General features: G+C 49.8%; 1 protein-coding gene across 1 annotated transcript in view; it reads left to right on the forward strand.

Annotated features, from left to right (window-relative positions):
* Positions 1-2,648: 2,648 nt before the first annotated feature.
* Positions 2,649-26,435, forward strand: part of Coq8a (coenzyme Q8A) — a 28,183-nt gene continuing 4,396 nt past the window's right edge. The window contains exons 1-6 of the mRNA XM_048436484.3: positions 2,649-2,768; positions 15,017-15,202; positions 17,945-18,358; positions 18,595-18,661; positions 22,763-22,837; positions 25,497-25,619. Coding sequence (XP_048292441.1) covers positions 15,026-15,202; positions 17,945-18,358; positions 18,595-18,661; positions 22,763-22,837; positions 25,497-25,619 — 856 coding nt within the window. The 5' untranslated portion in view covers positions 2,649-2,768; positions 15,017-15,025. The remainder of the gene's footprint in view (positions 2,769-15,016; positions 15,203-17,944; positions 18,359-18,594; positions 18,662-22,762; positions 22,838-25,496; positions 25,620-26,435) is intronic.

Here is a 26,435-nt window from a genome sequence, read left to right on the forward strand (position 1 = left end):
CAGTAACCAGATCAGATGAGGTAAGGGAAAACATCTGAGGGTCGCTTTGCACCTTTCCCAGGGCCTAAGTCAAAACATCAGTCACTAAGTCAACTCCTAAGGGTTATCTTGCCCCTATTCAATAACTGAGTTCTATTTGGAGAACATTCACAAGGGCTCAGGGAGATGATGGAAAGTTCCCAACATTTCAGTACGTGTGCAATTGTTAGGTTCTTGGTTCCCAGAGGGGAAAGGGGGAACATTACTGCTGAGACTGAGAGGGCTCAGAATTATCAGAAATGGCTTCAGAATTGTCTTAAAGTTATACAGTGTTAAGATATCCATTTTTTAACCACAACACAAGATACACAAACCTACAAGAACAAACAGCTTATATTCAGAGGAAATATAAAAGATATTGTGCTAACTATGCAAAATCCTTAAATCATCTATTTCAAATATATTCAAAGAAATGATTGGAAGTATGTCTAAAAAACCCCAAAATATAAGAATGACACCACACAAATAGAGATGCAAAAAAATGAGAAGAATAATAAAACGCTTCAGAGCTGAAAACATACAGTAAATGAGGTGACAAGTTCACTAGTGGAGCTGGACAACATATGTGAGGGGCAGAGAAAGAAACAGCACAGCCGGAAATATGGCCACTGAAATTATTCAGCTTGAAAAAGTGAAGGATATAACATCAGGTATACAAATATATATATATATATATATATATATATATATATACATACACACATTTATATACATACATAAACACTCACACATATATAAAATGGATGTCTCGGAGAAATAAGACTGATAGAAATAATATAGAAACAAAGGCAGAACTTCTTAATTTTGATCCAAATCACAATCTGCATGTTCAAAGCCTGAATTTTAAAGAAACAGAAAAGCCTTGTCTCTGAATGCAGCGAAATACTGAAGCTTACCATTTTAAAGTCAGGCAAGGTTTATTTTGGCTCACCGTTTTGGAGGTTCAAGCCCTGGTCTGCTGGGCTGTTGCTTTGGGGGACCCTCAGAAGGCAGCATGTCATGGTAGAATGGTGTAGTGGGCAGAACTGCTTACCTCATGGCGTGAGAGAGAAGGGTCCCAGGTTCCCAAATTCCATATAAAATTACAACCCCAATGATGTGACTTCCTCCCATTAGGCCGTACTTCTAAACATTTGACAGCCTCTCCATAGTAGTCTCTTGGGGGCAAGACTTTAACAAGTGGGTTTTGAGAAAAACATCCAAGATCCAAACTATCAAAGCCTGACTTTGAGGGTTTTGAGGAGAATGAAAGAGATTGGATTAGTCTAAAAGAGACACTGAGCCTAGCAGTGGGGGCTCACACCTTTAACCCCAGCACTAGGGAGGTGGAGACAGGAACTGATATGGCTGGGCGGAGAGAGGATGGGAAGAGACAGGAGCTCACGATTCAGTCTGAGGATTCCTAGAGATAGGATGGCCCACTAGGTCTGAGGAAGAATTAGTGGCTGACTGTTTTGCTTTGATCTTTCAGCATTTACCCCGAAATCTGACTTGGGGGGGGTTATTATTAAGACCAATTAGAATCGCGCAGTACCTTGCCCAAGTTTGTCAAGTCATAACCCATTCACTTCTCCAGCCCTTGAATATTTTGAAGCTAGTTCCATACATTCTATCATTTTCCAGTAATTTGGAATGAATCCATAAATCCTAAGGATTTTAAAAGACATAAGCACAATACTGTTTACATATTTGAAAAAGAGCTTCTAGGAATTCTTAACTTGCAGGAATGAGGAAATCGTGTGTGTGTGTGTGTTTCAGATAAAGAGAAATGATCTTAACTATATAGTAAAAACAGATCATTATTCTCCCAAGGAATAAGGTCAAAATCATTAATCTGATGAAAATGAAAAATAAATCACTGGGGTGGATAGCGATTTCTTAGGTACTTTAAGACAGAAGTTGGCCTGGCATTGCCAGGAGCAAGGGCTGAGCTGGAGTGAAAGCATCTTGGAAAGGCATCCAGGCTAGGTATTTTCTCCCACGTGGTACAAGGGTGGCGCAGGATGGATCTTGCTGTAATTCTATCTTCTCAGGGTAAGCAGTTCTTGCGGGCCTGGGGTACTCAAGTGCGCTCCTCAGGGCCATTTCTTTCAAATTGGGGAAGGATTCCTTGTTTTGTTTTGGCAAGCACAATTAGTCTAAAGACAGAGTTGGAGGGGGTGGGGCTTTGGTGTCGCGCCGTGGCTTTTTGAAGAACCTGGGAAGACCTCGCCACACGACAACAGGGTTCTCTGTGGTCCCACCTGAACTTCTGAGGCCTTCCTGCCAAGGCCTCTAGGAGGCTAAACTCGAGGTCGCCCCGTGAACGCGTGTCAGCCATCAGAACGCACGCGCGGAACACCAACACCGCTTTCCCAACCAGGGAGAAAGGGCAGCGAACAGGCGGAGAAGGAACCCATGCCCTCTAGAGCGGCCTATCATTGGCTGCTGTCGTTCCACCCTTAGTCCCTATTGGCTGTGAGCAGCGCACCCGCGGGCCGAGCACGTTCCCACTGCGTCCTGGGGCCTTGGGTCAGTTTACGGGCGGCGCAGCCAATGGGAAGGCTGATAGGCGGGGAAAGCTGAGCGGGTCAGCCAATGGGAAGAATAGTAGGCGGGGCAAGAGGAGCGGGGCGTGCGCGCGCGGGCTAGAAGGTAAACAGATTCGGAGCGTGTGCCCTGCGCTCTCACGGCTGCAGCGCGGGAAGGCGTTGCGTAGCTGACAGAGGAACCTGCCTTCTTGCAGCCGGGTAAGGCTGCCGGTGCTGGCCCGCTGCTAACCCCAGCACCCCGGGGTCCGTTCAAGTGACAACGCGGCCCGGGCTTGCGAATTTGCTTTGCAGCCGCGGCACCTCGGGGCCAGGCTGGGGTGCAGCGGTCTCCCGTACCGGGTCTGGCCCAGCGAGCGTAGGGCCGAGCTTGGAGCCGTGGGTTCCGGGAGGCATCCGGAGCTCGCTTGCCCGGCCTCTGCGTGGTTCACGCACGTGGCTGCCTTTCTCAGAATGTTTCTCTGAACTCCCAGAACATCGCAGGGTGCCTCGGGCTCAGGTTGCAGTTTGTGTCAGAACTACAACTTCTGTGCCCCAGCCAGCTCTTGGGTTTCACAGCTAGATCTGGGGTGAACTCGAGGAAGGTGTCCCTTCCTTGTTCCTTTTCTTCGTTTTTTTGCTCCTTCTTCTTGTTTTGCCAGACATTGGTGCTCTTGCGAGCACCAATTTTTTTGGATTGAGTCCCCTCGTTCTCTTGCACATTCAGCCAAGCTACAATTCTAAGTGTGAGGGGACAGAACTCCTTTGGGGCAGGTCTGGGTGCTGGGACCCTTCCTTGGCCGGGGCTTCCTGAAAGGGCAGAGGCTCTGTGCGGACTCCCAGTCTGTGTTGGGCTTGCAGCCTGATAGAAGACTGCCTCATGCTCTCTTGTGCTTCATGTCAGTGGGACAGGATTCTGGAGCTGGGGACGCCAGGCCGACCACCTTGCCCAAGGATTTGGTGTGCTGTGGTGCTGTGGATGGTGGGTCATGCTGGTAGGAAGGCTGTTTGGAAACTTCTGGAGTGAGGAAGGCTCTTTTGAGAAGGGTCTAGAGGTGTTTGTGCTCACAAGAGCAGCATCCGTAAGACTCAGAGGGTAGCTTTGGATTTGATAGTTAACCTTGCAAATAATGAGGACAGCTGAACTGTGATTTTTTATTTTTATTTATTTATTTTTTTTGGACCAAGTGACTCAAAGGCAAAGTGTAGCAGGCAATCTGATCATTCTCTCTGGTTTAGTGAGCCACCTAGGACACAGCTTCCCAACTCCAGACTATTAACGTTTTGGATTCATAATTGTTTACTGTGTGTGCTTGTCTTGTGCCTTATAGTGTGTGTAGCAAAATCCCTGGATTAGATCCGCTAAACAAATAGTGAGCTCCCCTGTCCCACTAATTGTGGCGATTGAAAATGTCACCAGACATTGCCAGATACCACAGAAGAGCAAATTTGGTTGAGAAGCACGCAGGCAAGACTCCAGACAGGGCCATCCCATGCTGCCAGCAACCTCTCTGCAACCTGTCCACAAGTAGTTGAGAAATTTAGGATGGTGTTACGTCCCCGTTTGCTGTAAACAAACGGGGAACCCTGAGTGTACAGGTGAAACCTCCTAGAAGAAAGCGAAAGCAGAAAAACCATGGGCTTTGGTGCCGGTGAATGTGACTAGATGGGGTCAAAGTTTGAGGACGAGGAAAACTGGCAGTGTGTGCCCATAGGAACGTTGGGAGGCTTGGTGGGCAAGCACAGGAAACCACCATAGGTTGGTTCTTTGTTGGTGAGCAAACAAGTGGGACCGATCTTCATTGCTTGCTTGGACGTCTTTGTGTCTTGTAATGTGGAAGGAGAGCATGCCCGTGCCTTCAGGGACTGTCTGGCTGGACACCACAATGCTTACTTGCACATGTGCACAGGTAGAGTTTGTAGAATTCACTTATAGTTGATCAGTATCAGAAGCCATGCCCCATTTCTTTTTGTGCAAAGGAAGAGGCTTTGCCTTTGAGACTACGTTTTGCTTTCAGGGTAGCCCAGAATTTAGGTGTTGAACTGTTAGGTCCTAAATTGATAGCTGTTCAGAAAAGATGAGAGATAGTGCACTGGATAAATGCGCTGGGTAAGAAAAATATCCCAAGCCTCTACTGTGAATTTGTACTTCTTAATTGATCCTGTGGGCATGTGTCAGGATTCCACTAGAGGGAATACCCCAACTGGGAGGTTTCTGGGGGTGCCCTTTGTTACCCATAGTAGGGATCTGGAAGACTCCTTCTTAAAGTGACTTTATTATTGGGAAGCTTGAAACTTGGCAGGAAAATTTTCCATTAAGAGCCGCCAGCACTGAGTCATTATCTTGTCAGTTGAAACTAGAGCCATGTGCAAAATTAGACAGGGATATTTGAAGAGTCGTCTTGGTTTGACAACCGGAAATAGCTCTAACATTCCCGTTGACAGTCCAGGACTGGGGAGAAGCAGGGGGAAGGAGGTCGGGGGGCAAGCTCAATGGGCCTGTTTCTTCACATGGGATAGGAACAGGAGTGAGGGGCAGAGGGTGACCTGAATCACGAGTGGTGGAATCAGAGGGACCATAGGACTCAGGGTTTGGACTGAGTATGTGCAGATGGGACATTGGGCCAGGGTTCTAGATGGGGACAGAGTTGTGTAATGGAGTTGTTACTGGAAATTGAGGCCATAGGAGGAAGAAATAATTTGGGGGAAGGTGATAATGTTAGTATCAGACGGATGACGGCTGAGTGCCATTGGAACTATTTCTTTTCCATCCTTTTTTATTAAGATATAATTTGGTTGCACCAGATTCACCTATTTTTCATACAGTTGAAAAAATATCACTTAACCATGAGTACTATCAAAGTTAGAATAATTTCATCACCCTTCAAAGCTCTGTTGCATGCCTTGTAGTTGCTTGTAGTATTGGAATGGGTGTATAGTACAGATGTGCAAAACTTGGTTCCGAGAGCCTACCTGGCTGAGAATGGGGAAGGCCTTGACTAGCCCATGGAGAGAAGCCAGCAGCCCGGAAGACCCTGCACAGAGGGGAGGCAGGCAGAACTAGGACCGGCTTGAGCTGGCTCAGCTGTGAAGAGAGGTTGGTGGAGGGAACTGATGAGGTCCAGCAGGAGGGAGAGTGGTCGGGACACATGAGGGACAGGAAGTGGACAGCAGTGGCCGAGGTAGGTTGGAGAGTCCCGCTTGCTCACACTTCAGGCGTCACATGGGCAGCAGGAGGCATTCATGCTCCGTTCCTGGGAGAGCAGAGTCTGCAGGAGCTTGCTTGTGTCTGCTTCAGGGATGCTGGGCATGAATTGTGGGATTGAAAGAACGGGTCTGTGTGTGTGTGTGTGTGTGTGTGTGTGTGTGTGTGTGTGTGTGTGTGTGTGTGTGTGAGAGAGAGAGAGAGAGAGAGAGAGAGAGAGAGAGAATGTGTGTGTGTGTGTGTGTGAGAGAGAGAGAGAGAGAGAGATGAAATTTACAGCACAGAGGTGTTTCTCCACTTTCTGCCTCTACTCTGCACTGGTCTTCTGCTGAGGTCCAGGCTTTCTTCTGCTTGCACCTTTGTGAAGATGGCGCTGCAGCTTCTCCTTTTTGGTAGAATGTCTAGATGGGTCTTTCCTAATTCTTTTAAGCATTATTTCCTGCAGACCTGGTTAAATCTGAAGGACCACTTCAGAAAGAGCTCTGGGTGACTCCTTGTCATCCTCCTGGACTCCAAGGGTAAATAGTACTATCATGATTTACACATGGGGAAATGGGGCACACTGGCCCCCGGAGCAGAATTGGTATCCCCAAGGTCTGAAGCTAGAAACCCATTTTTGCTGTCAGTCTGTCACCTGTAGCCTGTTATGTGTGCTGTCCAGGAAGTAGGGGACAGCTGTTCACCGAGCTGGATGCTACACTCTGGGGACTGTTCACATAGCATGACACGTGTTTGTCTCCACTCCTGGTATGGAGGAGGGAAGCAGAATAAATTGCTGATGAATTGCAGGTGGTTACCACTTGCCACTCTTACAAACATCTCAGTTGTTTGAGAAATTGAAGAGCAACTTGGTGGCTCTTGCTTGCAGAGGTATTGGTAGCTAACACTGGACATTGCTGTGGCCAGGTTTGTTGTTATGTCCTTCTCTGCTCTAGAATGTCCTGTTTAGCCAGGGCGACTTGCTTCTTGAGCAACAGCTGCCTGCTGCCTTCTTCCTCTTCCCTTTCCCCATCCCCTCTTGTAGACAGGGTTGGGACGGATAGAGGAAAACGTGTCTGCAGACTCGTCAAGCCAGCTGGATGCCTCGCAGCCTGGCTCCTCTGAACACTGCTTTTGAATGGTGTGCTGCTGTTGCTATGTCAGTGTCTGTGTGTCTAGGGGACCAGGGAGGCGAGGACATAGAGACAGTTGTCTTGTGTTCGGCTCTAGGTGTGGGACTCTCTGATTGTTTATGTCCAGTGTGTTTCCAAAGTATCTTAAGCTGACTGTCAGCAGCATACTGAATCACCTCTCCTGGGTGGTGCCTCATACCACATCGCTAAATAAACCACTCTGGTGAAGACAAGCCCGTCCTTCCCCAGTACTGCCTGTCTCCCTGACTCAGAAGTGAAAAGATACTAGCGGTTATCTATGCGCTTTTCACTTTCACCAGGTCTATACCAGGGTACCTGCATGGTCGTAAAGTTAATAACCACACCAACCAATGGCTCTGGATGCCCAATGCATGCCTTAAACACCCTCATATTTTCATGTAAGAGATCTAGTGCAGGCGAGGAAACTGAGGCTCAAAACCAAGCTTGTATAATTTAACTTGCATGTTGGCAGCAGAGCCATGCTTCAGACCAGTGATTAGTCTGTACCAAATACTTTTAGAATATGTACATTTTTTTTTGAGATAGGATTTTGCTATGTAGTTCAAGCAGGTCTCAAACTCATGATCGTCCTGCCCCAGCCTCCAGGGTAGTGTGGAATTGTATTTGCTGCCCGGGCTGCATCTGGCTGGGGTTCATGGGGAGCAGCTCTGAGGAGCAGTGTGCACCCCTGTCTGCTGCCTGTCTACCTGCACGTATCTTTCAGCCGACACCCCTGTGTTCTGAATGTCCTCAGTGCTTCCTAGCAGGAACTGGTTAGAGCATCTAGGAATGTGTGATGAGGTGATGGACTCCTAAGAGCTCACGCTGCGGACTGAGTGCTTTTCCTGTGTAGGGGGATGAGGAAAGGGATGCAGGTGGTTAGCTGTTATGGCTGTGAGGATCCGTGCAGGGAATTGGCATCTGACACCCCTCTACTCCCACTCCTGACCACACAGGGGTTACCTTCCCTAAACCTTTAACCCAGTAAAAGGTGGTCTCCAGCCTCTGGATAGAGGTCAGATTCATTCCTGGATGTAAGGAGATGAGCTTGGCAGGGTGGCAATCCTTGTCCCAGTACCATCCTCACGGACATGTTAGGATACAGTTCTGGCGACCTCTCCAGATGTCTTGGAAGAATTGGAGTCTACAGTACAACTTTATTTATAAAAATAGACAGTAGTGTTCTCAGAGTTGGGGTCAGGCTTGATGACCTAGCTGCTCTAACAAGCCAGGCTTAGCCACTCATCTTTGATAACAAACCAATTTAAAAGAGCAAAAGTAAGAGTGAAAACCAGAAAAAGGAGATTTCTTCAGTGTGGTCACGTTAAGAAGAGATCCAGCGACACCTAGCCCTGCACGCCCCGGCCATCACCGAGGTCCTAACATGAGGGTAGCAGGTCAATAGAAGGCAGGAGATATGCATACTTAGGCTCTTGCTGTTAGGTGTAGGTCTGCTGTGATTGGCCACAGTCCAGGGCTCACACTCCCGCAACAAGGGCTGACAAGATGCAAATAATCTTTAAGAGAAACATTTCCCCTGTAGCTGGCCAATTTTTAGCCACTTTCTTTCCTTGATGCGAAATTCCTGGGAGAATTCTAAATCATTGGAGTTCGTTGTTACCACAGACAACATAGCTGTAGGGATGGGCACAACTGATCCTTTAGAATAACCTCGTTTCTTCCAGGCATGCCGGTGAGGCTAGGTATGGCCCCAGAGCCTTGGCTTGCTTCCCCATCTGGCCTTGAAGGACCCCTAGTCATTTGTGTCTTTCATATGAGAAAATATGGTCACAGCACTTGTTATTTGATTCTAAATTAGGAATACCAGGGGCTTTGTGTGTAGAGTCAGCGCTCATTAACTATTTCTGCCTTTTGATGGCGGGCCAATAGGGAAGAAGAGCCTGTGCCAAGGGATTTTTCTTACCACCGTTCTGGAAAGGACAGTTGAACCTTATTCCCCAAAGTAAGACAGCTGTGTGCCTGGCAGCCAGTTAGGGGCCGGTGTCCTCTGAACAGGGCTACCGAAGGACTCAGAGGTTATTTATAGCCTTTCATCTGTCTCTTATCCACTGCCCATTCTACCCTGGATAGGCACTAGAGGAACATGGAATAGTTTTTTTGAAAGTACTTTGCTTAATTAAGACACTTTTTTCAATCACATATTTAAGGATTTTTTAAAACATAATTTTAATATTATTCAAATACTACATTTTCTCTAGAAGATTTTAGAGTACATAAATACATTCCAGAAGAGTCTAATAACCCACCACCCAGAGAAAACCTCATGCTTTTAAATGTTCTGTGATGGTATTTTTTTCTCCATGGGACAATGCAATATACTCTTATTTGTCAACACATACTTTTTCTAGGGTCATTTAAATCACCACACCACCTCATCCCATGCACTCACTGTGCTGATAATTTTTTTTTTTGTCAACTTGACCCAAACCTAGACTTACCTGGCAGTCTTAGTTGAGAAAATGTCCCATGAGACTGGCCTGTAGACAAGTCTGTTGGAGTATTGTTTTCATTGCTCATTGCTAGAGAAGGGCCCAGTCCACTGTGTACAGTGTCAACCTGGGGCAGGTGGTCCTTCTGCCTTATATGAGAAAGCAGGCTGAGAAAATCATGAGGAGCAAGTCAGTAAGCAGAATCCCTCCATGGTCTCTGCCTCAGTTCCTGACTCAGCTTACTTCCCTACTTGAGTTCATGCCTTGGCTTCCCTCAATGATGGGCTGTGATTGGATGGGTAAGATAAGTTGCTTTTAGTCGTGGTTTTTTTTTTACCACAAGGGTAGCAAGTGACTAGGACTCTCGCCTAGCCCACTTCCAGTAGTGCTGTGACTCCCATTCTTAGAGACAAATAAATTACCACACACATCCATTTCTAAAGAAATGTACTTTGAGGAGTTTGGTAAGATTTTTGAATTGGTATCAGACAGAGTGCCTGGGGAAGAGAAGGGGACAGAGAGTTCCTGGTGCGGGTCCCTGTGTGGGGAGTGGAAGCCTGCAGAAACAGATGGAGACAAACCCTGGCAGAGGCCTGCCCCGTGGTGAAGTCCGCGGTCGCTGTCTGATGTGGGGAGCAGAAGTCCTTTCTCGCCCACTGTTTTCCCTTTCCTAGTATCTAGTACTGAGTTGCCTTTGAAAGCTGGTAGTGCGTTAGGACATTGCTTGCCCTGCAGACAGAGGCCTGGAGTTAGGTGACCAAGGTGTATGACTGATGGTCCTTGATGTGTGATTTTTTAAAAGTGTAGGCGAAGGACAAATCCAGTCCATAGTGATTTGTGAATTTTGGTTCTGAAGTTTGCTTGCTCTAATGCAGTTCTACTTCTGAGTCCTCGGAGGAAACAGTCATTTAGTTTCCCTTTTTGTCAGAACAGGAAAAATGTTGAGGATATGATGGAACTTTTCAGTTCCCATGAAGGATTGAAACGATGTGTCCTGCCCTAAAGGAAAAGAAGGCTCTTCCCTGGAAGTGGGCACAGACCACTCACCACCCTGTGGGACCTCCCAGAGGTGGTCCTTGGTGAAGAATGCTTGAAGTGACAGTCTTGACAGTTCTTGGTGGCTGGCTCATCGTCTTTGTACAATCCCTTATGGTTTCCTTTTTCAAGGTCTTGAAGGAATCATGGAAAAAGAAGGAGCAAGAGCAACAGAAGGCTTTTACGTAGTGGCAAAGGCAGACTTTGGGAGACAGAAGCAGGAAGAAACTTTAGAAATGTCTCTTTGTAGAGGCTTCCTGCTTAGTGTTGGATGCCGGTCACCCCTGTTCCTCTTCCTTCTTTTCTGGAAGACGAGGGTTCTCAAAGTTGGCAGCATCATTGGCACATGATATCTTGCTGGAAACACAGAAGCCCCAGGGTATGGCCAGCTCTCTCAGAAACCCTCCAGCTCCTGCTTCAAACCAGCCCAGGAGCTTTTGAAACTTTTGATTGCCATTTTTGGGTCAAAGCTGTGAGCAGGTTTGAGCCAGTTTTACAAATGCCAGACTTTCTGAAGCTTTAGAGGGACTAGCTAAAGTTTTTCATTTGCTAGGTATTTATCACTGTAAACTACTGCTTTGGAGCTGGAGGGAAGGAAGGTGTACAGAAAGATAGAAGTGGTTCTTGTCCTGTGATTAACAGCCTCTAGTGAGATGGTTGCTGGACAGATTCAGAGAACATGATCATGGCTGCAGTGGCATGCAGGGTACAGAAGCTGGGACATATGCCCCTGAGGAGGGAGGAAATGCACCTCGATCCCTTTGTATAGGGAGTCCAGGCTTTTAAGAGGGTCCTCCCTGAAGTCCAGGAATGGCTTAGCCAGGCTGGTCCACATTCAGTGGAGGGAGCGTAGTAAGCCTGCAGCTGGCAAGGCTGAGAGGGCTAGGTCAGGAAGGGATCTCAGAGAAGCCATGGGGTGTGGGAATACTTTGACAGGACATTTTTGAAAAAGATATTGCTCTGACTGGCAGCCTGGGAATGCGTGAACAGGCCAAGGCAAGACAGTGATGAGTATGGCTGCTATATGGGACTAGCGTATTAAAGGCTGACTTTAGACATGCAAGCTTGAAGTTCCTGAGGGACCCCAGAGGAGGTATGTGTGCCAGAAGACTCATGCTGCCTGTTTTGGAGAACGCGTCCCAGGGCTGAGGACTTTCTGAGCAGTGTGCTATTTAGGTTCTTATCCCAGCCATTCCAAGTCTTTAATGGCAGCTGCGACAGGGAGGGGCTGGAGAATGGTGTGAATACCACAGCTTTGCTGCATTGGGAGCTCACCTGTGATGCCCTGTAGTTATGAAGGGCATGGCTGATGCCCTTTGGTAAATCTTCAGATGGCATCCTCAGCTTGCTCTCACTCCATGAGAACAGTGACAGGCTGGTATATCCTGGCTATGAAGTGGGGTACGTATGACCCCTTCCTGCCCCTATGGCCCCCTTCTCCAGGTGCATCTCCAGTGGATGAGTATTGATGCTTTTGTTAGCTTTGTGCTTATTGGCTTATCGTACTCATCAGAATACTGCTTCCTTTCCTGCTGGTATGTCTATGTATTTGGCCAGGTCTGAGTCTCTTGGACATGTTTGTCAGTCCTGGAGACTTTATTTGAAGGCCCCAGTGCCCTAGATAACTTCCAGCTGGGGGCTTGACTCCAGGAGGTGGCTCTGGAAGGATTTGGGGAAGGTTGGTAAATGATGGTCCGCAGGAAAACCTCCAGAGCTTGGGTCACTTGCCTCTGGGCTGCCCCATGCCCCTTTCTCAGTCTCTTTGCCCTGGGCGGGAGGTTTCATTCGTTGCAGTTCTGTCTGTTTTCAGACTGTCTTTACTTTCCTGATAGACATTTAACACATTAGGACCAGAAGACATATAAGAGGCTGGGTCACCCAGTTTGGTGGTGGCAGGACTGGGGCTTGCTCATGTCTAGGCTCTGGGGATAGTATTTTCCACTTAGGCAGGTACCTTACTGCTGATGCTCCCGTGGTGTTGCTGCCTGTTTTAAATGTGCTTGCAAGCTAGGGGCACATGGCTAGGACCCAGGGCTGCAGGTCAAGCCAAGTACAATGGGAGATAGGAGTGAAGGATGTTAGCATGGTCCCTTGCTAGTGTATTCGCCAAGTGTGAGGACTATCTATCCTCTTCTCCTGCTTGGGGTTACTGGATCTTTTGTTCCCTTCAGAGAAGAACATTTACTCAGGGACAGGGTCCCTAAACCAGCAGGGTACTGTGTCAGGGTTGGTGTAAGGTAGGAAGGGTAACGGGCTGATGGTTTCCATGAGGGCTCTAATCCTTGCAGATGAAATCGTGGTGCTGATATGGCTCTTGTGTGTGAAAAGGGTTCCTGGGCTTTTGATGGAATTGATGTAAATTATGATGTAAATGCCTCCTAACTGAGTGCCTGGCATGGTTGAATTATAGGTCACCTTAGGATTGTGTTGAATTACAAACAGGGTCTTTAAGATTCAGACGTGAAAACCAGGAGAAGAGCTGTGGAGACTGCTTCCTTCTGGTAGTCATTCGTCCTCTCACCTCTACTTTGGTTCTTGGAGGCAGGGACTCTTTTACAAAAAACTGCCTGTGTTGATAAGGGCGTGAACGGTTGGTTCCCTTTGTACTGCAAGGGAGGCCCAGCACAACCCCTGCATGATGGGTAAATAATGTTTACCCAAGGGGTGGCCGTGGGACAGCTATAGTGGTTTTGAAATCTACATGATCATAAACAGTAAGGCTGTGCATATTAGCAATAACTGCTGATTTGAGGAAAACAGGTTCTCCCACATAGTGCCCAGAAATCTGTAAGGGACTGTCTTTCCATTCAGATGACTCTGGGGTCCAGTACCTAGGGCAGGAATTGGCACCACGTTGGAATTCACTAACATTTCATATACAACTGCTCTGGCAGGAAGGAAAGCGTGGTTCATTATTCTTAATTTATTTTTTAATTAAGGTTTTTTTCTTTTGTTTGTGTGTCTCTGAGTATGTACATGCATGTGCATCTCTGAATGTGTGCATGTGTGTGTGTCTCTGAGTGAGTATGCTCATGTGTGTGTCTCTGAGTGAGTATGTACATGCATGTGTGTCTCTGAGTATGTACATGCATGTGTATCTCTGAGTGTGTGCATGTGTGTGTGTCTCTGAGTGAGTATGCGCGTGTGTGTCTCTGAATGTGTACATGCATGTGTGTGTCTCTGAGTGAGTATGCGCATGTGTGTGTCTCTGAGTGTGTACATGCGTGTGTGTCTCTGAGTGAGTGTGTACATGCGTGTGTGTCTCTGTGTATGTGCATGGGTGCTAGGAACTGAACTCAGGTTCTCAGTGAGAGCAGTAAGTATTCTTAACTGTAACTGTGAGCCCTCTCCTCACTCCCCAGCCCCAGTTCTCCTTTTAAATAAAGGTCTCTTTCTGTCTTGCCTTGAGACTGAGAGATCTTGCTGGAATCCTTGGAATGGCTAGGGACTGATGTTCAGAGGTCCCGCATTCTGGTTAGGACCCCGTCAGTGCTCTTGTGTCCCTTCCCACCTGCGCTTCTCACAGTGGATGCAGTGAAAAGATGGAATACACGGGCCCCTTGACTGCCCCACTTTCTGCTCTTCGTGCGTCAGGGTCCCTGCTCAGTCCATACCTTACAGAAGTCCCCTGTCTGAAGTGACATTCACACTCCTCTTAGGATTTCTGGCTTTGTCTGACTTAAAGCAGACCCATGTCCTTTGCTTACCTGCTCTGCCCAGTTCTGCTGCCTGCCTTGGTCAAGGTGCCCCTTGGAGAGGTCAGTGGGATCTCTGGCTTTTTGTCTTTTCTTCAGCTTCCAACCTGCTAACAGGACTTATCTTACTCCATCACCATGCCTCAGGGGTAGTTAATGACCAACTAGGCCAGGCCCTAACTACTAGCACCGTGGATGCTGAATCTCCCTGTCTCTGACCCTGATCTATATTAAGAAACACGTTGTGCTATGGCCAGTAGAGAAAGGGAGTGAGGATGCATGCAGTGGAGGCAGGCAGCAGCCTCTACAGTGTATGTAGCTGCTTCCCCCTCCCCCCCCCCCCGCCTGTCCCCCACTCTCCGCTCTGTGTGCCTTTCTGTTCTCAGTGCCAGAGTGCAGTGTGCAAACCCTGGCTGACATTGTGGCTCACGGAGGTCCTCTCAGTATCTCAGTCTGTGGGGAACTGCCTTACGTGTCACTGGGCAATGCACCACGATTTGAAAGAGGCGGGTACTCCCAGCAACGGAGGCCTGGAGAGTGGCACCATTGTCGTGAATGGACCCTTGGGCTCCATAGGGAACTGCTCGGGAAGGGGCCACCTTTGCTTCGTCACATCCCTTTGGTTCAGAGGACAGAGCACCAGACTAGGAGTTAGTGCACATGCTGAGATCTGGTTCTGCATAGCTCTATGACGTCCGTACTGAGGTTTTTCTGAGGTGTTTTTGAGGCCCAGGGGAGGAAGTACATGGGCAGTGTGGTAAGTGCCTGGTAGTGCTGACTGTTGCCCTGGGCCCTGGTCCCCTCTTTCCCTTCAGTTCACCTCAATCAGAAGGGAGGATCAGTGGAAAAACCAAACGACCAGTTTTGCCTTCTGCTCAGAGTCTGGTGGGGACCTGTCAGTGTGAGTCAGATGTGGTAATCCCTTTCCCTAATTTGGCCTCTTTTCTTCCAGCCCTGAAGGATGGCTGCTATGTTGGGGGATGCCATCATGGTGGCCAAAGGCCTTGCCAAGCTGACCCAGGCAGCTGTGGAAACCCACCTGCAGAACTTGGGCCTTGGCGGGGAGCTCATCTTGGCGGCCAGGGCCCTGCAGTCTACCGCTGTGGAGCAGTTCAGCATGGTCTTTGGGAAGGTGCAGGTGAGAGGCCCCTTCCGGCAATGGGCATGGGTGCTGGTAGGAAGAGAGCTAGATGTGGAGCTCTTAGTGAGACCCGGGAATGAGCCAGGACACAGACACCCGACAGCCTGTCTTGTCGCTGAGACTAAAGAGCACAGTGGTTGGTGTGTCCTGTATCATTTTAGGGTAAGCTAGGACACTTTCATGAGAATCTGACTGTTATACTAGAATACTAGACTAGGAAGCTTAAATGACACTCCTTACTTGTCACAGTTCTAAAGGCTGAGAAGTCCCAAGATAGGGCTGTAGTAGACTTGGCATCTGCTAAGGGCCCATTTCCTCATTTCCTGGCTTTATCCTCATGATGTAATCACCTTCTGTCTACTAGCATGCTACAGGCTAGGTTTCAGATGTGGAGGCCACAGCAGGGCTCATGTATAGATCAGCCTGGCTCAACTTCAGCCTTTGAAGGCTCCTCCTCTAGGCAAGGCTCGAGGCCATAGCCTCAGCCAAAACCCATTTGTTGTTTGCTGCAGGGGCTCCCTTCCAGGGTGGCAGCTATCCTAGCCCTAGTGAGGGCAGCATTAGCTCCCCCTTTTCCCTCCTGCTGTTGGGGCAAAGGTTACCTCTGTCCAGAAACCTCAGCGTCTTGTATCAAGGGTGTTTTAAAGCCAAAGCAGTTATCAGAGTAGACCTGACTGTATGTGTGTGCGTGCATGCGTCTGTGTCTGTGCGTGTATTTGTTTTGCAGAGATTGCCCTGTCTCTTTACTGTCCTGTTGTCATGCTAGGGCAGGTGAGGTTCCTCTGTAAGGGGGTACTGTTTCCATAACAGAATCCACAGATTGGGAGGCTTAAACAATCACTTTTGCCCTCGGTTCTGGATAAAGGTCTCAGGCTTCTCCAGGTGTGAGGCTGTCCCAGTCCCAGCCTCTGCTTAGTTTTAGGTCCACGGTTCCCGGCCCTTCCCTCCTGTGTTAAGGTGATCCAGTATTCCTCACCATATAGGTGCCTTTTGTTTCTAGAAATCTTTATGCCCTTTATACTTGAGGTCTTTTCCTGTTGTTGGGGCAGGTCTGTATGCTTGCTCCCATTGCTCAGGCTAAGGTTTATAATAAGTGCTAGGCTGAGAATCCGTGTTCTTTCCTAGTCTTGACTCCCAGCTCTTGTCCTCCTGGTGTTGAGGTGGGGGGCAGTCCTCCTGGGTGTTGGTCCTGGAAAGCCTGGACGGTGAACTTGCTCCAGTGCTCTAGGTCACTTCAAAGTAAGACTGCGGGCTAGCCTGGCCTCCTCCACCAGCTTCCTGCTCCTACTGTTCCTTTGTGTATCTAGAGTCTATAACAGGCGGGGTCATCTTTCCTTAGTTACCTTAGTTAATCCATCTAGAAGATGGATTAACCCACTGCCATGGAGTAGGCCCACACTTCACTCCTTAATACTTGGGGCTGGGGTTCCTTTCTTCACCCTCGAGGTCTGAGGGAACTGATTGCTCTGGGAACCCGTGTGCCTCTAGCACCAGGCATTTAATTCACACGTTCATTCATCAGGCCCTTTCAGGTACGAGGGTCCTTTGCTGCCTGTGGTGTCCTCCAGCTACTTCAAGACCAGTTACACAAGACTGAATGGTTATCATGGGAGTCATAGGACAGGAGGATTCTGCTCCAGACTCTCCATACCAGGCCTTCCCTGACTGTGTGAGAAGTATCTAGAACCCTGGTGTCACTTGTTTCTTCTGCTCTGTGACTCTGGACAGCAGAGCGGGCCCTCGGCTTTGGACCCCTGCTCTGCTGCTGCCTTCTGGCCTTTTCCAGTCACATCAGCTTACATTCTTAGCTTCCTTTGGTGAAGTGACAGAAGCACCTAGTCTCCTCGCTTCCATGGGAGAACAAACCAGCATCTGAGGGAGCTGAGCATGGGGGCTCCAGGTCTCCTGCTGTTGCTGTTTGACATGTAAACAGCATGTAGGCCATGACATTTGTTCAGATTTCATTTGGACCAGGAATCTGGCCATAGACCTGCCCCCCCCACCCAGTGCTATTTAATTATAGCCTTCACCAGTAGTTTCTGGGGCCTCGGCTGTGACTCTGTCACTGTCTGACAGTGGAGCACTATGTTCAGGTGTGACATCACTGAGAAGGGTTAGGAACTTGTTCAATTCATTCAAGGTTAAAAATCAGAATGAATCTGGGTTAAAGTTTGAACCTATAACTTACAGAGGAAACACAGGGTGTCCTCTGCCCCCTTTCTCCATGTCTCAAGTTCACAAGGACAGCCAGGCTCTGGATGCCTCTGGGGGGAACATCTCAGCTGCACACCAGGGCTGATGGGAGGGTCTGTCTGTAGTGAGGTGTCGCAGAACCCAGTGGCAGAACACAGATGGCAGTCCATCTGTGGCTCCTTTTATCACTCACTGGTCTGTTACACTTCTGCAAGCTTTTCTTGTCTTTTGTGCTAAAAACCCCATGGACTTGGTGTTGGGTCTGCTTTATAGGTGAGGAACTCATTGCTAGTGTTCTGTGCCTCTTCCTTGGCCCTGTTTGGGTGCTCAGTGGTGTTCATAGCTGCCTGCTGATATCACGGCAGAGTTCTGGAAGAAGCAGGCTGGAGCTATCTGCTGCCTCCTAGGCTGCGCAGGGGACCTCCAGTCTGAGATACAGCACTAACTTTGGAGTGTTAGAGAGGGTTTGTTGGCAGTCACATGCAGCACCCTCAGGAGGAGTTCCAGACTAGTCCTGCACCTCATGCTGGTCTTTGTTCTTCACAGGGTCAGGATAAGCATGAAGATCCATATGCCACTGAGAACTTTGAAGATCTGGAAGCCGAGGTTCAGTTCTCAGTACCACAGGCTGCTGGAGCCTCCCTGGACGTCTCTACAGCCTCTTCCCTGGACCAGTCCTTGTCTTCATCCCTGGGTCATGCTCATAGTGAGGGCCCAGCTCCCACCTATGTTTCAGGTGGACCCTTCAGGGAAGCGGGGCTCTCAGGACAAACAACCTCCCCAATGGGCAGAGTCAATGGGAGGCTCTTTGGAGATTCCAGAGACTTGTTCTTGGCCAATGGCATCCAGCGAAGATTCTTCCACCAGGACCAGTCCCCCGTAGGGGGCCTCACAGCTGAAGACATTGAGAAGGCCCGGCAGGCTAAGGCTCGCCCTGAGAGCAAACCACACAAGCAGATGGTGGGTCTGAGAGGCAGCATGGGTGGACCTAGGTGGTTCCCTCTTCCGTTGGGGCTGGAGTTGGCTCTTATTTTGCCCCAAACTTTGGGATGCTGTGTCTTGAGGACTAGGGAGGCCTTTGGTACAGTGCTGCCAGTGGGGGTGGAGACCGGGTACAGGTAGTACGAGCCTCACATTGCCTTGTCTCATTTGTCAGTTTTGTCAACTCCATGGGTTTCTTTTGTTTTTCCCTCCAGCTAAGTGAGCGGGCTCGGGAGCGGAAGGTGCCTGTTACCCGGATTGGGCGGTTGGCCAACTTTGGAGGTGAGGTGGCCACATTCCCTGTGCTGCCCCTCCCCTACTGCCGGCCTTGTTTGTCCTGGTTGAGCGGAGGTGGCCACTGTACATTAAGGTGGAAGTGGTTGGGAATCAAGCCATGTGCCAGTACTGGGGAGCATGTGTCAGCATTGCACATGAACGAGCTGTTAAGGGTCTGCGTGTTCTCGTGAGTGATAACCTGGTTACTGGATTCTAGCCCCATCTTGACTTATCCCTGGGCCTGGTGTGTGGCTGAATCTTGCCATGAGCTACTGCTTGGACTACTTGGCAGGCCTTGCTCAGGGCAGTCTCTGCAGGAAGGAGACTGGCTGTGAGTACAGGCGCTTCACTGGGCCTTTAGCTGTGGCCCTTCGCTGCTGTCAGTCAAAGCCATTTCAGCTGGCTACAATGCTGGGGACTTCATTTGCCCTTGCTGTCATGTAAACCTGCCACACCTCTGCTCTTTTGGAAGGACACTCAGATGCTGTCGGTGTGTACCCATTGCTCACCTGCAGAGATCCTGTTAGGAATGCTGGCCATTGGCAGGGGGTGCTCCACATGGGTTTCTGGTGGTACTGTCTATTAAGGGGTAGCTGCTCTCAGCAGCTTCTCCAGGCAGTGTAAACAACGGAAGAAGAGTTTTGATGACCTGTTTCACATGTTGGCCTTGACCAGATGGCTAGGTTCATAACAGGTGTGATGGGTTATGACGCTGCTGGCGTTGAGTCACTCGGGGAGGCCCAGGGCAGGGAAACACGCTCTCTTCTCTATTCCATCTGTATCCGTTGCTTTTCTTCCCATTTCTTCACTGTTGACAAAATGTGACAGAAACAGTGGGAAGTCTCAGAAGGTTCACGCTCTGTTCATTCGACTGTCTCTGGGACTGCAGTGGAGCAGTACACCATGGTGGTTGTGGTGTATGGTATAGCAAGCTCTTCACCTTGTGTTCGTCAGGAATTGGACCAGGAACAGGCTGGGAATAACAGACCCTCAAGGATCCAGTGGGGCCGCTGCTTTTCTGTGCACTTACAGAGGAGGGAGCTGGGCCCAGACCTCTGTCTTATTTGGGAACATCTGAGCTGCCTGTCTTATAACCAGGTCCCTCCCTTCACATGTAGCCATCAGAGAACCTTTTAGGTCTTCCCATCCTCTACAGTTCTGGGAACAGGAGGCTAGGTCCTGAGGTCCTGGGGAAGAAACCTTGGGGTGCTTCTCCCCTCCTTTTCGTTCCTCTTCCTCCTGTACCTGGGCTGTGGCTCCTGTCCCAGAACCTTGACTTTTCTGGGGCTGAGAATGCTGTCGGACGCCAGGTATTCTTCTAGAATACCTGGAAGCAAAGGATATTACCCATGTCCATCTGTCAGTTCTGTGTGGATTTTCTTAACAGACTGAGTGGACAGGTGTGTTAATTAAAGTGGAACTTAGGGCTGAGGATGTGGTTCCGTGGGTAGAGACCTTGCCTAGCACACACAAGACCCTGGGTTTCATCCTGACAAAAACAAAAAACAAAAGAAAAAAGAAAAAGAAGAAAGGAAGGGATGAATGCAGGGCCTAGTCTGCGGTGCCTGATACTGCAGCGCTGTTGGCTGGCTGCTTCTGCGGAGGCCTCTTTCAGCCTTGCTTTGTAAACAGCCCTGGAGTTTGAGCAGGCAGAGCCAGCAGCGCAGGAGTGGTGACCAGCTGTTCCCGCTGGCCCTTGTGTCCACCCATCCTGCTCGTGAAGGACCCTGTTGTTGAAAGTTGTTTTGCTTTTTTCACCTCTGGTGATGGGGGAAGTGGAGTGATTGCTTCTCTGGTGACTTGAGTAGGGGACTGGGTGGGGCTCCTGAGGTACCAGAGGAGGCTCCCGACTGGACACAGGCCCACTGAGCCTCTGCTTTGCCTGCATGAGAGCTCTGTGTCCGGTTACTTCCCTTTTTTGTCAGCAAAACTGTCTTTCCTGAGAAAATTACTGGGAGTGTTCTGTGCCTGGGCCGTGAGCTGACAGGCCAGGAGGAAGGCTGCCAGCAGTGGTTCCTCCTCCGGGTGACACTAGACAACAGCCTTCTGACCATGGATCACAGTAGGAGAGGCCTCGGGTGCAGAAGCAGGGACCTGAAAGTGGCAGGAAGTTACTGTGGAGGTTCCCCTCTTCCCAGTCCGTCACCCCAGGTCCACCTAGCTCTGGGTGAAGGCTGCTAGGCAGGGGATTCCAGGAATAACATGGCACCAGGCCTGGGTGCGAGGTGCAGTTTATTTTGGGTTTGTAGAACTGGGGAGGTCAAGATCATGATTACTGCCTGAGTCAGTTTGTTTTTACCCCCTGGTTTGCCTGCTGCAGAGCCTGAGGCCTCCGTCCTGGGATGCTCCTTCAGGCGTTTGTTTAGTAACAGTCCTCTCCACGGTAGAGTTTGTGCTTTGCCTAGGAGCCCAGAAACAGCCAGGAACAGTTGGACACAGCACTTAGTCCAGCCAGGGTATGCTTAGAGGGCTCTGAATGTTGTATGTTCTGCCTGGACAAGCTGATGACCTGTGACATCATCTGCCTTTGCTGTGGGCTTGTCTCAGGTTGTAGTCTCAGTAGAAAAGACTCAAGATGGAAAGGACATTGGTGAAGGTTAGCATTGCCTGTTTTCCTTTCTCTTGCTAAGTTAGATATTGTGCTGGGTAGGGTGAGGAAGGCAGGTGGTGGGGAGTTAATGTTTAATCAAGACTCTAGCGCCCAGTGCCCTCCAGAGTGGCAGGGGTCGGAGGAGTGTTAGAGCAGCACTGGTACCTGCCCCACCAGGCACCCATAGTAGCGCCTCCATCCCAGTGCACCAACACATCATGTATCTAGGCATTACAGGAACTGTGGCTTCTTCAGTTTGGCTTGTCCTGCCTCATGGTATGGTGTGCATGTGCCTCCCCACGCCCACAGATGGAAAATGTCTTTAATTTTTATATTGATCTCTCTTTTATATATACTGGGTTAAATATTTAGAATTCATTGTCCATGTTCCTGCCTTCCTTTTTAAAATGGGCTACCAGAAAATTTAAAATCATGCATGTAGCTGACACGAGACTTCTTCTGTCACCACTGATTGTTTAGGGTGGGCAGGTGGTCTTACGCCCTGGACCGGATAGTATGGGCACTTTCCACCTTTATTCTTAGACCTCTGAGGCAGGAGCTGCTGTTGGAGCGGGCACAGAAGAGCGCGCACTGCCACCTAGTGGCAGATAAGATACATTACTAAATGTGTAGAAGAATTAGCTTTTAATTAAAATGCATTTTTAAAATTTTTTATTTGTGGATTTTTTTATATACCCCTGAATATCTTGGAATTTGCTTTATATCCCCAGCTTGCCTTCAACTGTTGCTGACCTCCTGCCTCTGCCTCCTAATGCTGAGATATCAGGCATGTGTGGTTGTGCCCACTTTAATTTTTTTCATAAGTTTTTCAGTAAATCCAATGTTTTTTTTTCTTTAATGAATTATTATTGTAGAGAGTCTGGGGAAACACCACACCTCGTCGTGTCTCTGAGTAATGTGCCTGTCCTGGACAGCCTTGAGAAGGAAGGTGTGAGTCTAAGACAGACTCCCAGGCTCTCTGCTTAGATTTAGTAGTACCTGCCAGGAGGGAGGGCAGGGCCCAAGGCTAGTGTTCTCAGTTTGCCAATGCTGCCAGCATGGAGTGTAGGTGGGGGCAGGTCTATTCTGTGGGCTTCAGCTGGGGCACCCCGTGGTCTTGCTGCTGTGGAACATCCTAGCTTTTACTGCTAGCTGTTTTATATTGCAACAGTGAAAGGTTAGAAATTTCAAGGCTACAGACCCTCTTGCAGACTTGAAGTCTATGGTAGTATTGCCATCTTCCTTTTCGTCCTGGTCCCATCCAGCGTGGAGTCTGTGCTCCCATGAGTGTGTGAGCTGTCAAAGGTGATCGTTGAGAGATGTGCAGCCTCATGGGAAGCGCTTGTCCAGAGCTCGGTGTTCTCCTAGAACCCTCTCTTACTTACTTACCCTCTCTTCAGGATGGTGAAGCACCTAGCAAGGCCCAGTACACTGTAGTACCCACCTGCTTCTGACCAGGCTCGGAGGCTGGGTGGTCCCAGCCACTCAAACATCTGCTTTCTTCCTCATCCTCCCAGGACTGGCTGTAGGTTTGGGCTTTGGAGCATTGGCAGAAGTTGCCAAGAAGAGCCTGCGTTCCGAGAACTCCACAGGTGAGCAGGGCCCTGTGTAGAAGGGTGGATGGCCTTAGGAGTTCTAGCCTCCAGCCCACCTCTGCTCCAGGAATGTCAGCCATCAGGGCCCGCCTCATGTCCCAGCTGCAGGAACCCCTCTCAGGATCTTGAGTTCATGCAGATGGTGTTTCTGGGGTTGAGTGACTTGCTTTAGACGCTTTAGAGCATTGGAGCATTGGAAGTTGCTTTTCCCTTCATCTGCAGCTGATTGCCCAGCCCCTCTGGCTTCTTGGCTGCCCACCCCCAGGCCACCCCCAGCAATGCACCTTCATACCCACCCTTCCTGCCCTGCTCCCCAAGAGCTTCTGAACTGCAGTCTGGCTAAGTCAGATGCACAGAACTCCCTCCTTCCCTGTGGGTTAGGGTTGTGAGCATCTGGGACAGGCCCACTGTGTCCCCCCCCCCCCCTTGTTGATTATGACCCACAGAGACTGGGACCATTCCAGAGACTATTGGTCTCTGAGACAAAGATCATACCATTTCTCTTCCTGCCTCCCAAGAACAGGTCTGCCAGGCTTGCCTGCAACACAAGTGGAGTGGCCACTTGTGACTATGCAGTCTAGGGAATGTTCTACATTCAGGCCCACACAACCTAGGGCTTTCTTGATGCTGGGGTGCTGGCTGGGAAAGGAGCCGTAGGATGCCATGAGCCCCTCTGTGAGGGGAGATGACTGGGAGTTCACCCAGCAGGGCCGTTAGGGGTTCAGGGCTGTTAGTGGATTTCCCGAAATGTATTTCAGGTTCTGGGCTGAGCACTCTTTGCCCCACTCAAGGACTGCAGTCTCATCAAGGCTCTATTCACAGGGCCTTGTGATTCCCACTGTCCATGTTCTTACCAGCTTCCCAGGCAGTACTCCACTCCTGGACTTCTCTCTTCTGGAAAGAGGGCACAGGCATGTCCCCTAGGTCCAGTCCTAGGATGGACACCTTGTATGACCTTGGAAAGGCCCAAGAACGGGATTTAGCATGGGTATTTTTAGTGCTGGTGCTGAAATACTTTGGGATGTGAAGCCTGTGTTTCTCTGGATGAGAAGCCAGCCAAGAGCCAGCACCCCCTGCTGTCTGCTTTCCACCCTACTTTGTCTAAGTGGAGAAGGGGCCATCCTGGCTCCAAGGGCCTAGCTGGTGTCTTTTTTTAGGGACTGTGGTGATTGTGGCTTAGATTACATTAACCCTGCCAGTAGGTCCAGAGATTTCAGCCAGGATAAGTGGCCATGGGCAGATCCCAACCTCCCCTGGCTTCCTAATATACCTAGCACGTCTTGACCTTGAGGATGCTGTCCAGGCTAGCAAGCTCTGCCCTGGGATGCCCTGTCTTGCATTTTGTATACTACCACGTTTCTGGCTTATCCTGGGTGGCCCAGGCAATTCTGGGTAGGAGACATGCCTCTAGTCTCTGAGGATCAGTTCACATTGGAGAGGAGATGCCTAGGAAAGCCCAGTGGGGCCAAACACCATCTCCATGTACCAAGAGATGGGACTCAGCTGAGCTGTGGTCTGTGTATCGATAAGGGAGGGAGTTTCCTTTGCACTGGAATTAGTGGCCTTGCCTGTGTTTCCTCCCTCCCCTATCCCAGCGGCTGGTGAGGACAGAGGAGAGCTGCCTCACTCTTGGCTCTGCCTTGGGCTTTTGCCAGGCTCCCTTTTAGGTTCAGTTATCCTGATTGGTCCTACTGCATGGTTGTAGGTAGGCCTTGGGGCAGCCCAGATTTCTGTGGAGTGACCCTCTTACCCTGCATATCTTGACCTCTCCACCAAGGAGTGAGCACAAGCCCTCACCATGTCTGTTACTGGAGCTGGCCAATTGAGGGCTTTATACACTCTCCTTCCCATGGAAGCTCTGCTCTCTGACTTGTTAGGCAAGCTGGGCTGTGTCTAGTGCAAGGGCAGTTGTTATGTGCCTTCCCAGCCAGTGGCTATGTGCTGAAGAAGCTGCCAGGTGCTGAGGAGGGCTTCTCTGATCTAACAACTCATAGAAGGTAGCAAAACTCCTGAATGTTTCAAGGCTGCGAAGGACAGAGGGACATGGCAGCTTAGACCCCTGTTTGGACCTGTTCCTACCTTGTCACAGGGTAATTTGGTATGTGGGCAGACGCGGTGATACTCTTTGGCCACACTGATGCTGGCTGGCAGCAGAATTCCTTTGGCACTGTCAGCTCCCCAGAGTCGTCACCCAACTGCTGCCACCCCCGTATACTGGAAGGGGTTGTCTATGAGCCAGCTGGACGTGCCAGGCTATGGGGCAGAGGGGAGAAACAATGCCCAAGGGTCGTGCTGTCCTTGACACTGGAGGATAGAGTTCTTACTGCAGCTAGGACCCGTGTGGCCAGTGCACAACCCACTGGGGCTCCAGAGACCCTGCAGCCAGGACTGATAGGGTAGAGGCTTGGCTGTTGTCGCCTGGGTACTGCTAAGGAGTCTCCTGGCCCTCCTGCCAGGCTTGTCCCACTAGCAGGGGAGGCCTTCCTGGCCTTCGAGGGCTGTGGAGGATGTGCATAGGGACTTAAAATGTCCTTGCCGTTTCTGTGTATATACAATTGTGTATATTGCCCGAGTATCTGTGCCCAGGCATCATGAAGGTTTCTCCCAGGCATCGTTCCTAAACTCTGAATCTGTGTTGACCCCTTCTGTCCCTCAGGAAAGAAGGCCGTGCTGGATTCTAGCCCCTTCCTGTCAGAGGCGAATGCTGAGCGTATCGTGAGTACACTGTGCAAGGTGCGCGGGGCAGCTCTGAAGCTGGGCCAGATGCTGAGCATCCAGGGTGAGTGGAGGGCTCAACCCTGCACTGCCTGTAGACACCGAGTTGGGTGGCTGGTGGAAGGTATAGTGGGGAGGTGTCGGAACGAGATCTGCTGTGGCAGTCCTGGGACATGGGGAGATTTACATCATCTTCAGTAGAAGCCAGGACTATTTCTTGCCTCTGGGTGGGTATTTTGAGAAACTCAAGGAGTTGTCTTTAATTTCAGCATGGCAGCCTGGCCCTGCCACCCTGCTGTATTGGTCACTGGGAGCTAGTGGAGGGACTTACAGTTCAGCTTTGGGGAGCAGTGTGTGACCTCAGAGAGAAAAGCCTGGGTTGGCAGAGTGAGGGGGACTGCACTGGAGGAAGTCTTAGGCTCCCTAATGGCTCTGAATGTGAAGGAGCAAGAGCATGGTGGGTTTGCTGCCTTAACCTGTTCAACTCTCAGGGTGGTGTTGATATCGGGTGCTGCCTTAGGGTCATATAGCTGGGCAGAGGCTTTCTGGAAGGTGTGCGGATAGTACATACTTGAAGCCCAATGATGCTCAGACCGTGCCTGGTGTGGTTCGGTGCCTGGAAATTTAGATGAAGGAAAACTCAGTTGGCTAGTAGGGTCAGGAGCTGTGCTACAGGGCCAGAAGCAAGCAGGATGCAGACTGGTGAAACATGGGAGGACCTGTGTGGGTGTCCTGCAGCTGTCAGCCCTCACAGGTCTTTTGAGAAACAAGCACATGGGAGGGAGGAAATGGTCTTAGTTACTTGTTTATTGCTATAATGTCACCATGACCAAGGCGACTTAAGAGGAGAAAGTTGATTGGAAGCAGAGTTTCAGAGGTT

This window comes from Myodes glareolus, chromosome 5 (assembly GCF_982192425.1).
Source record: "Myodes glareolus chromosome 5, mMyoGla1.1, whole genome shotgun sequence".
Lineage (NCBI taxonomy): Eukaryota > Metazoa > Chordata > Mammalia > Rodentia > Cricetidae > Myodes > Myodes glareolus.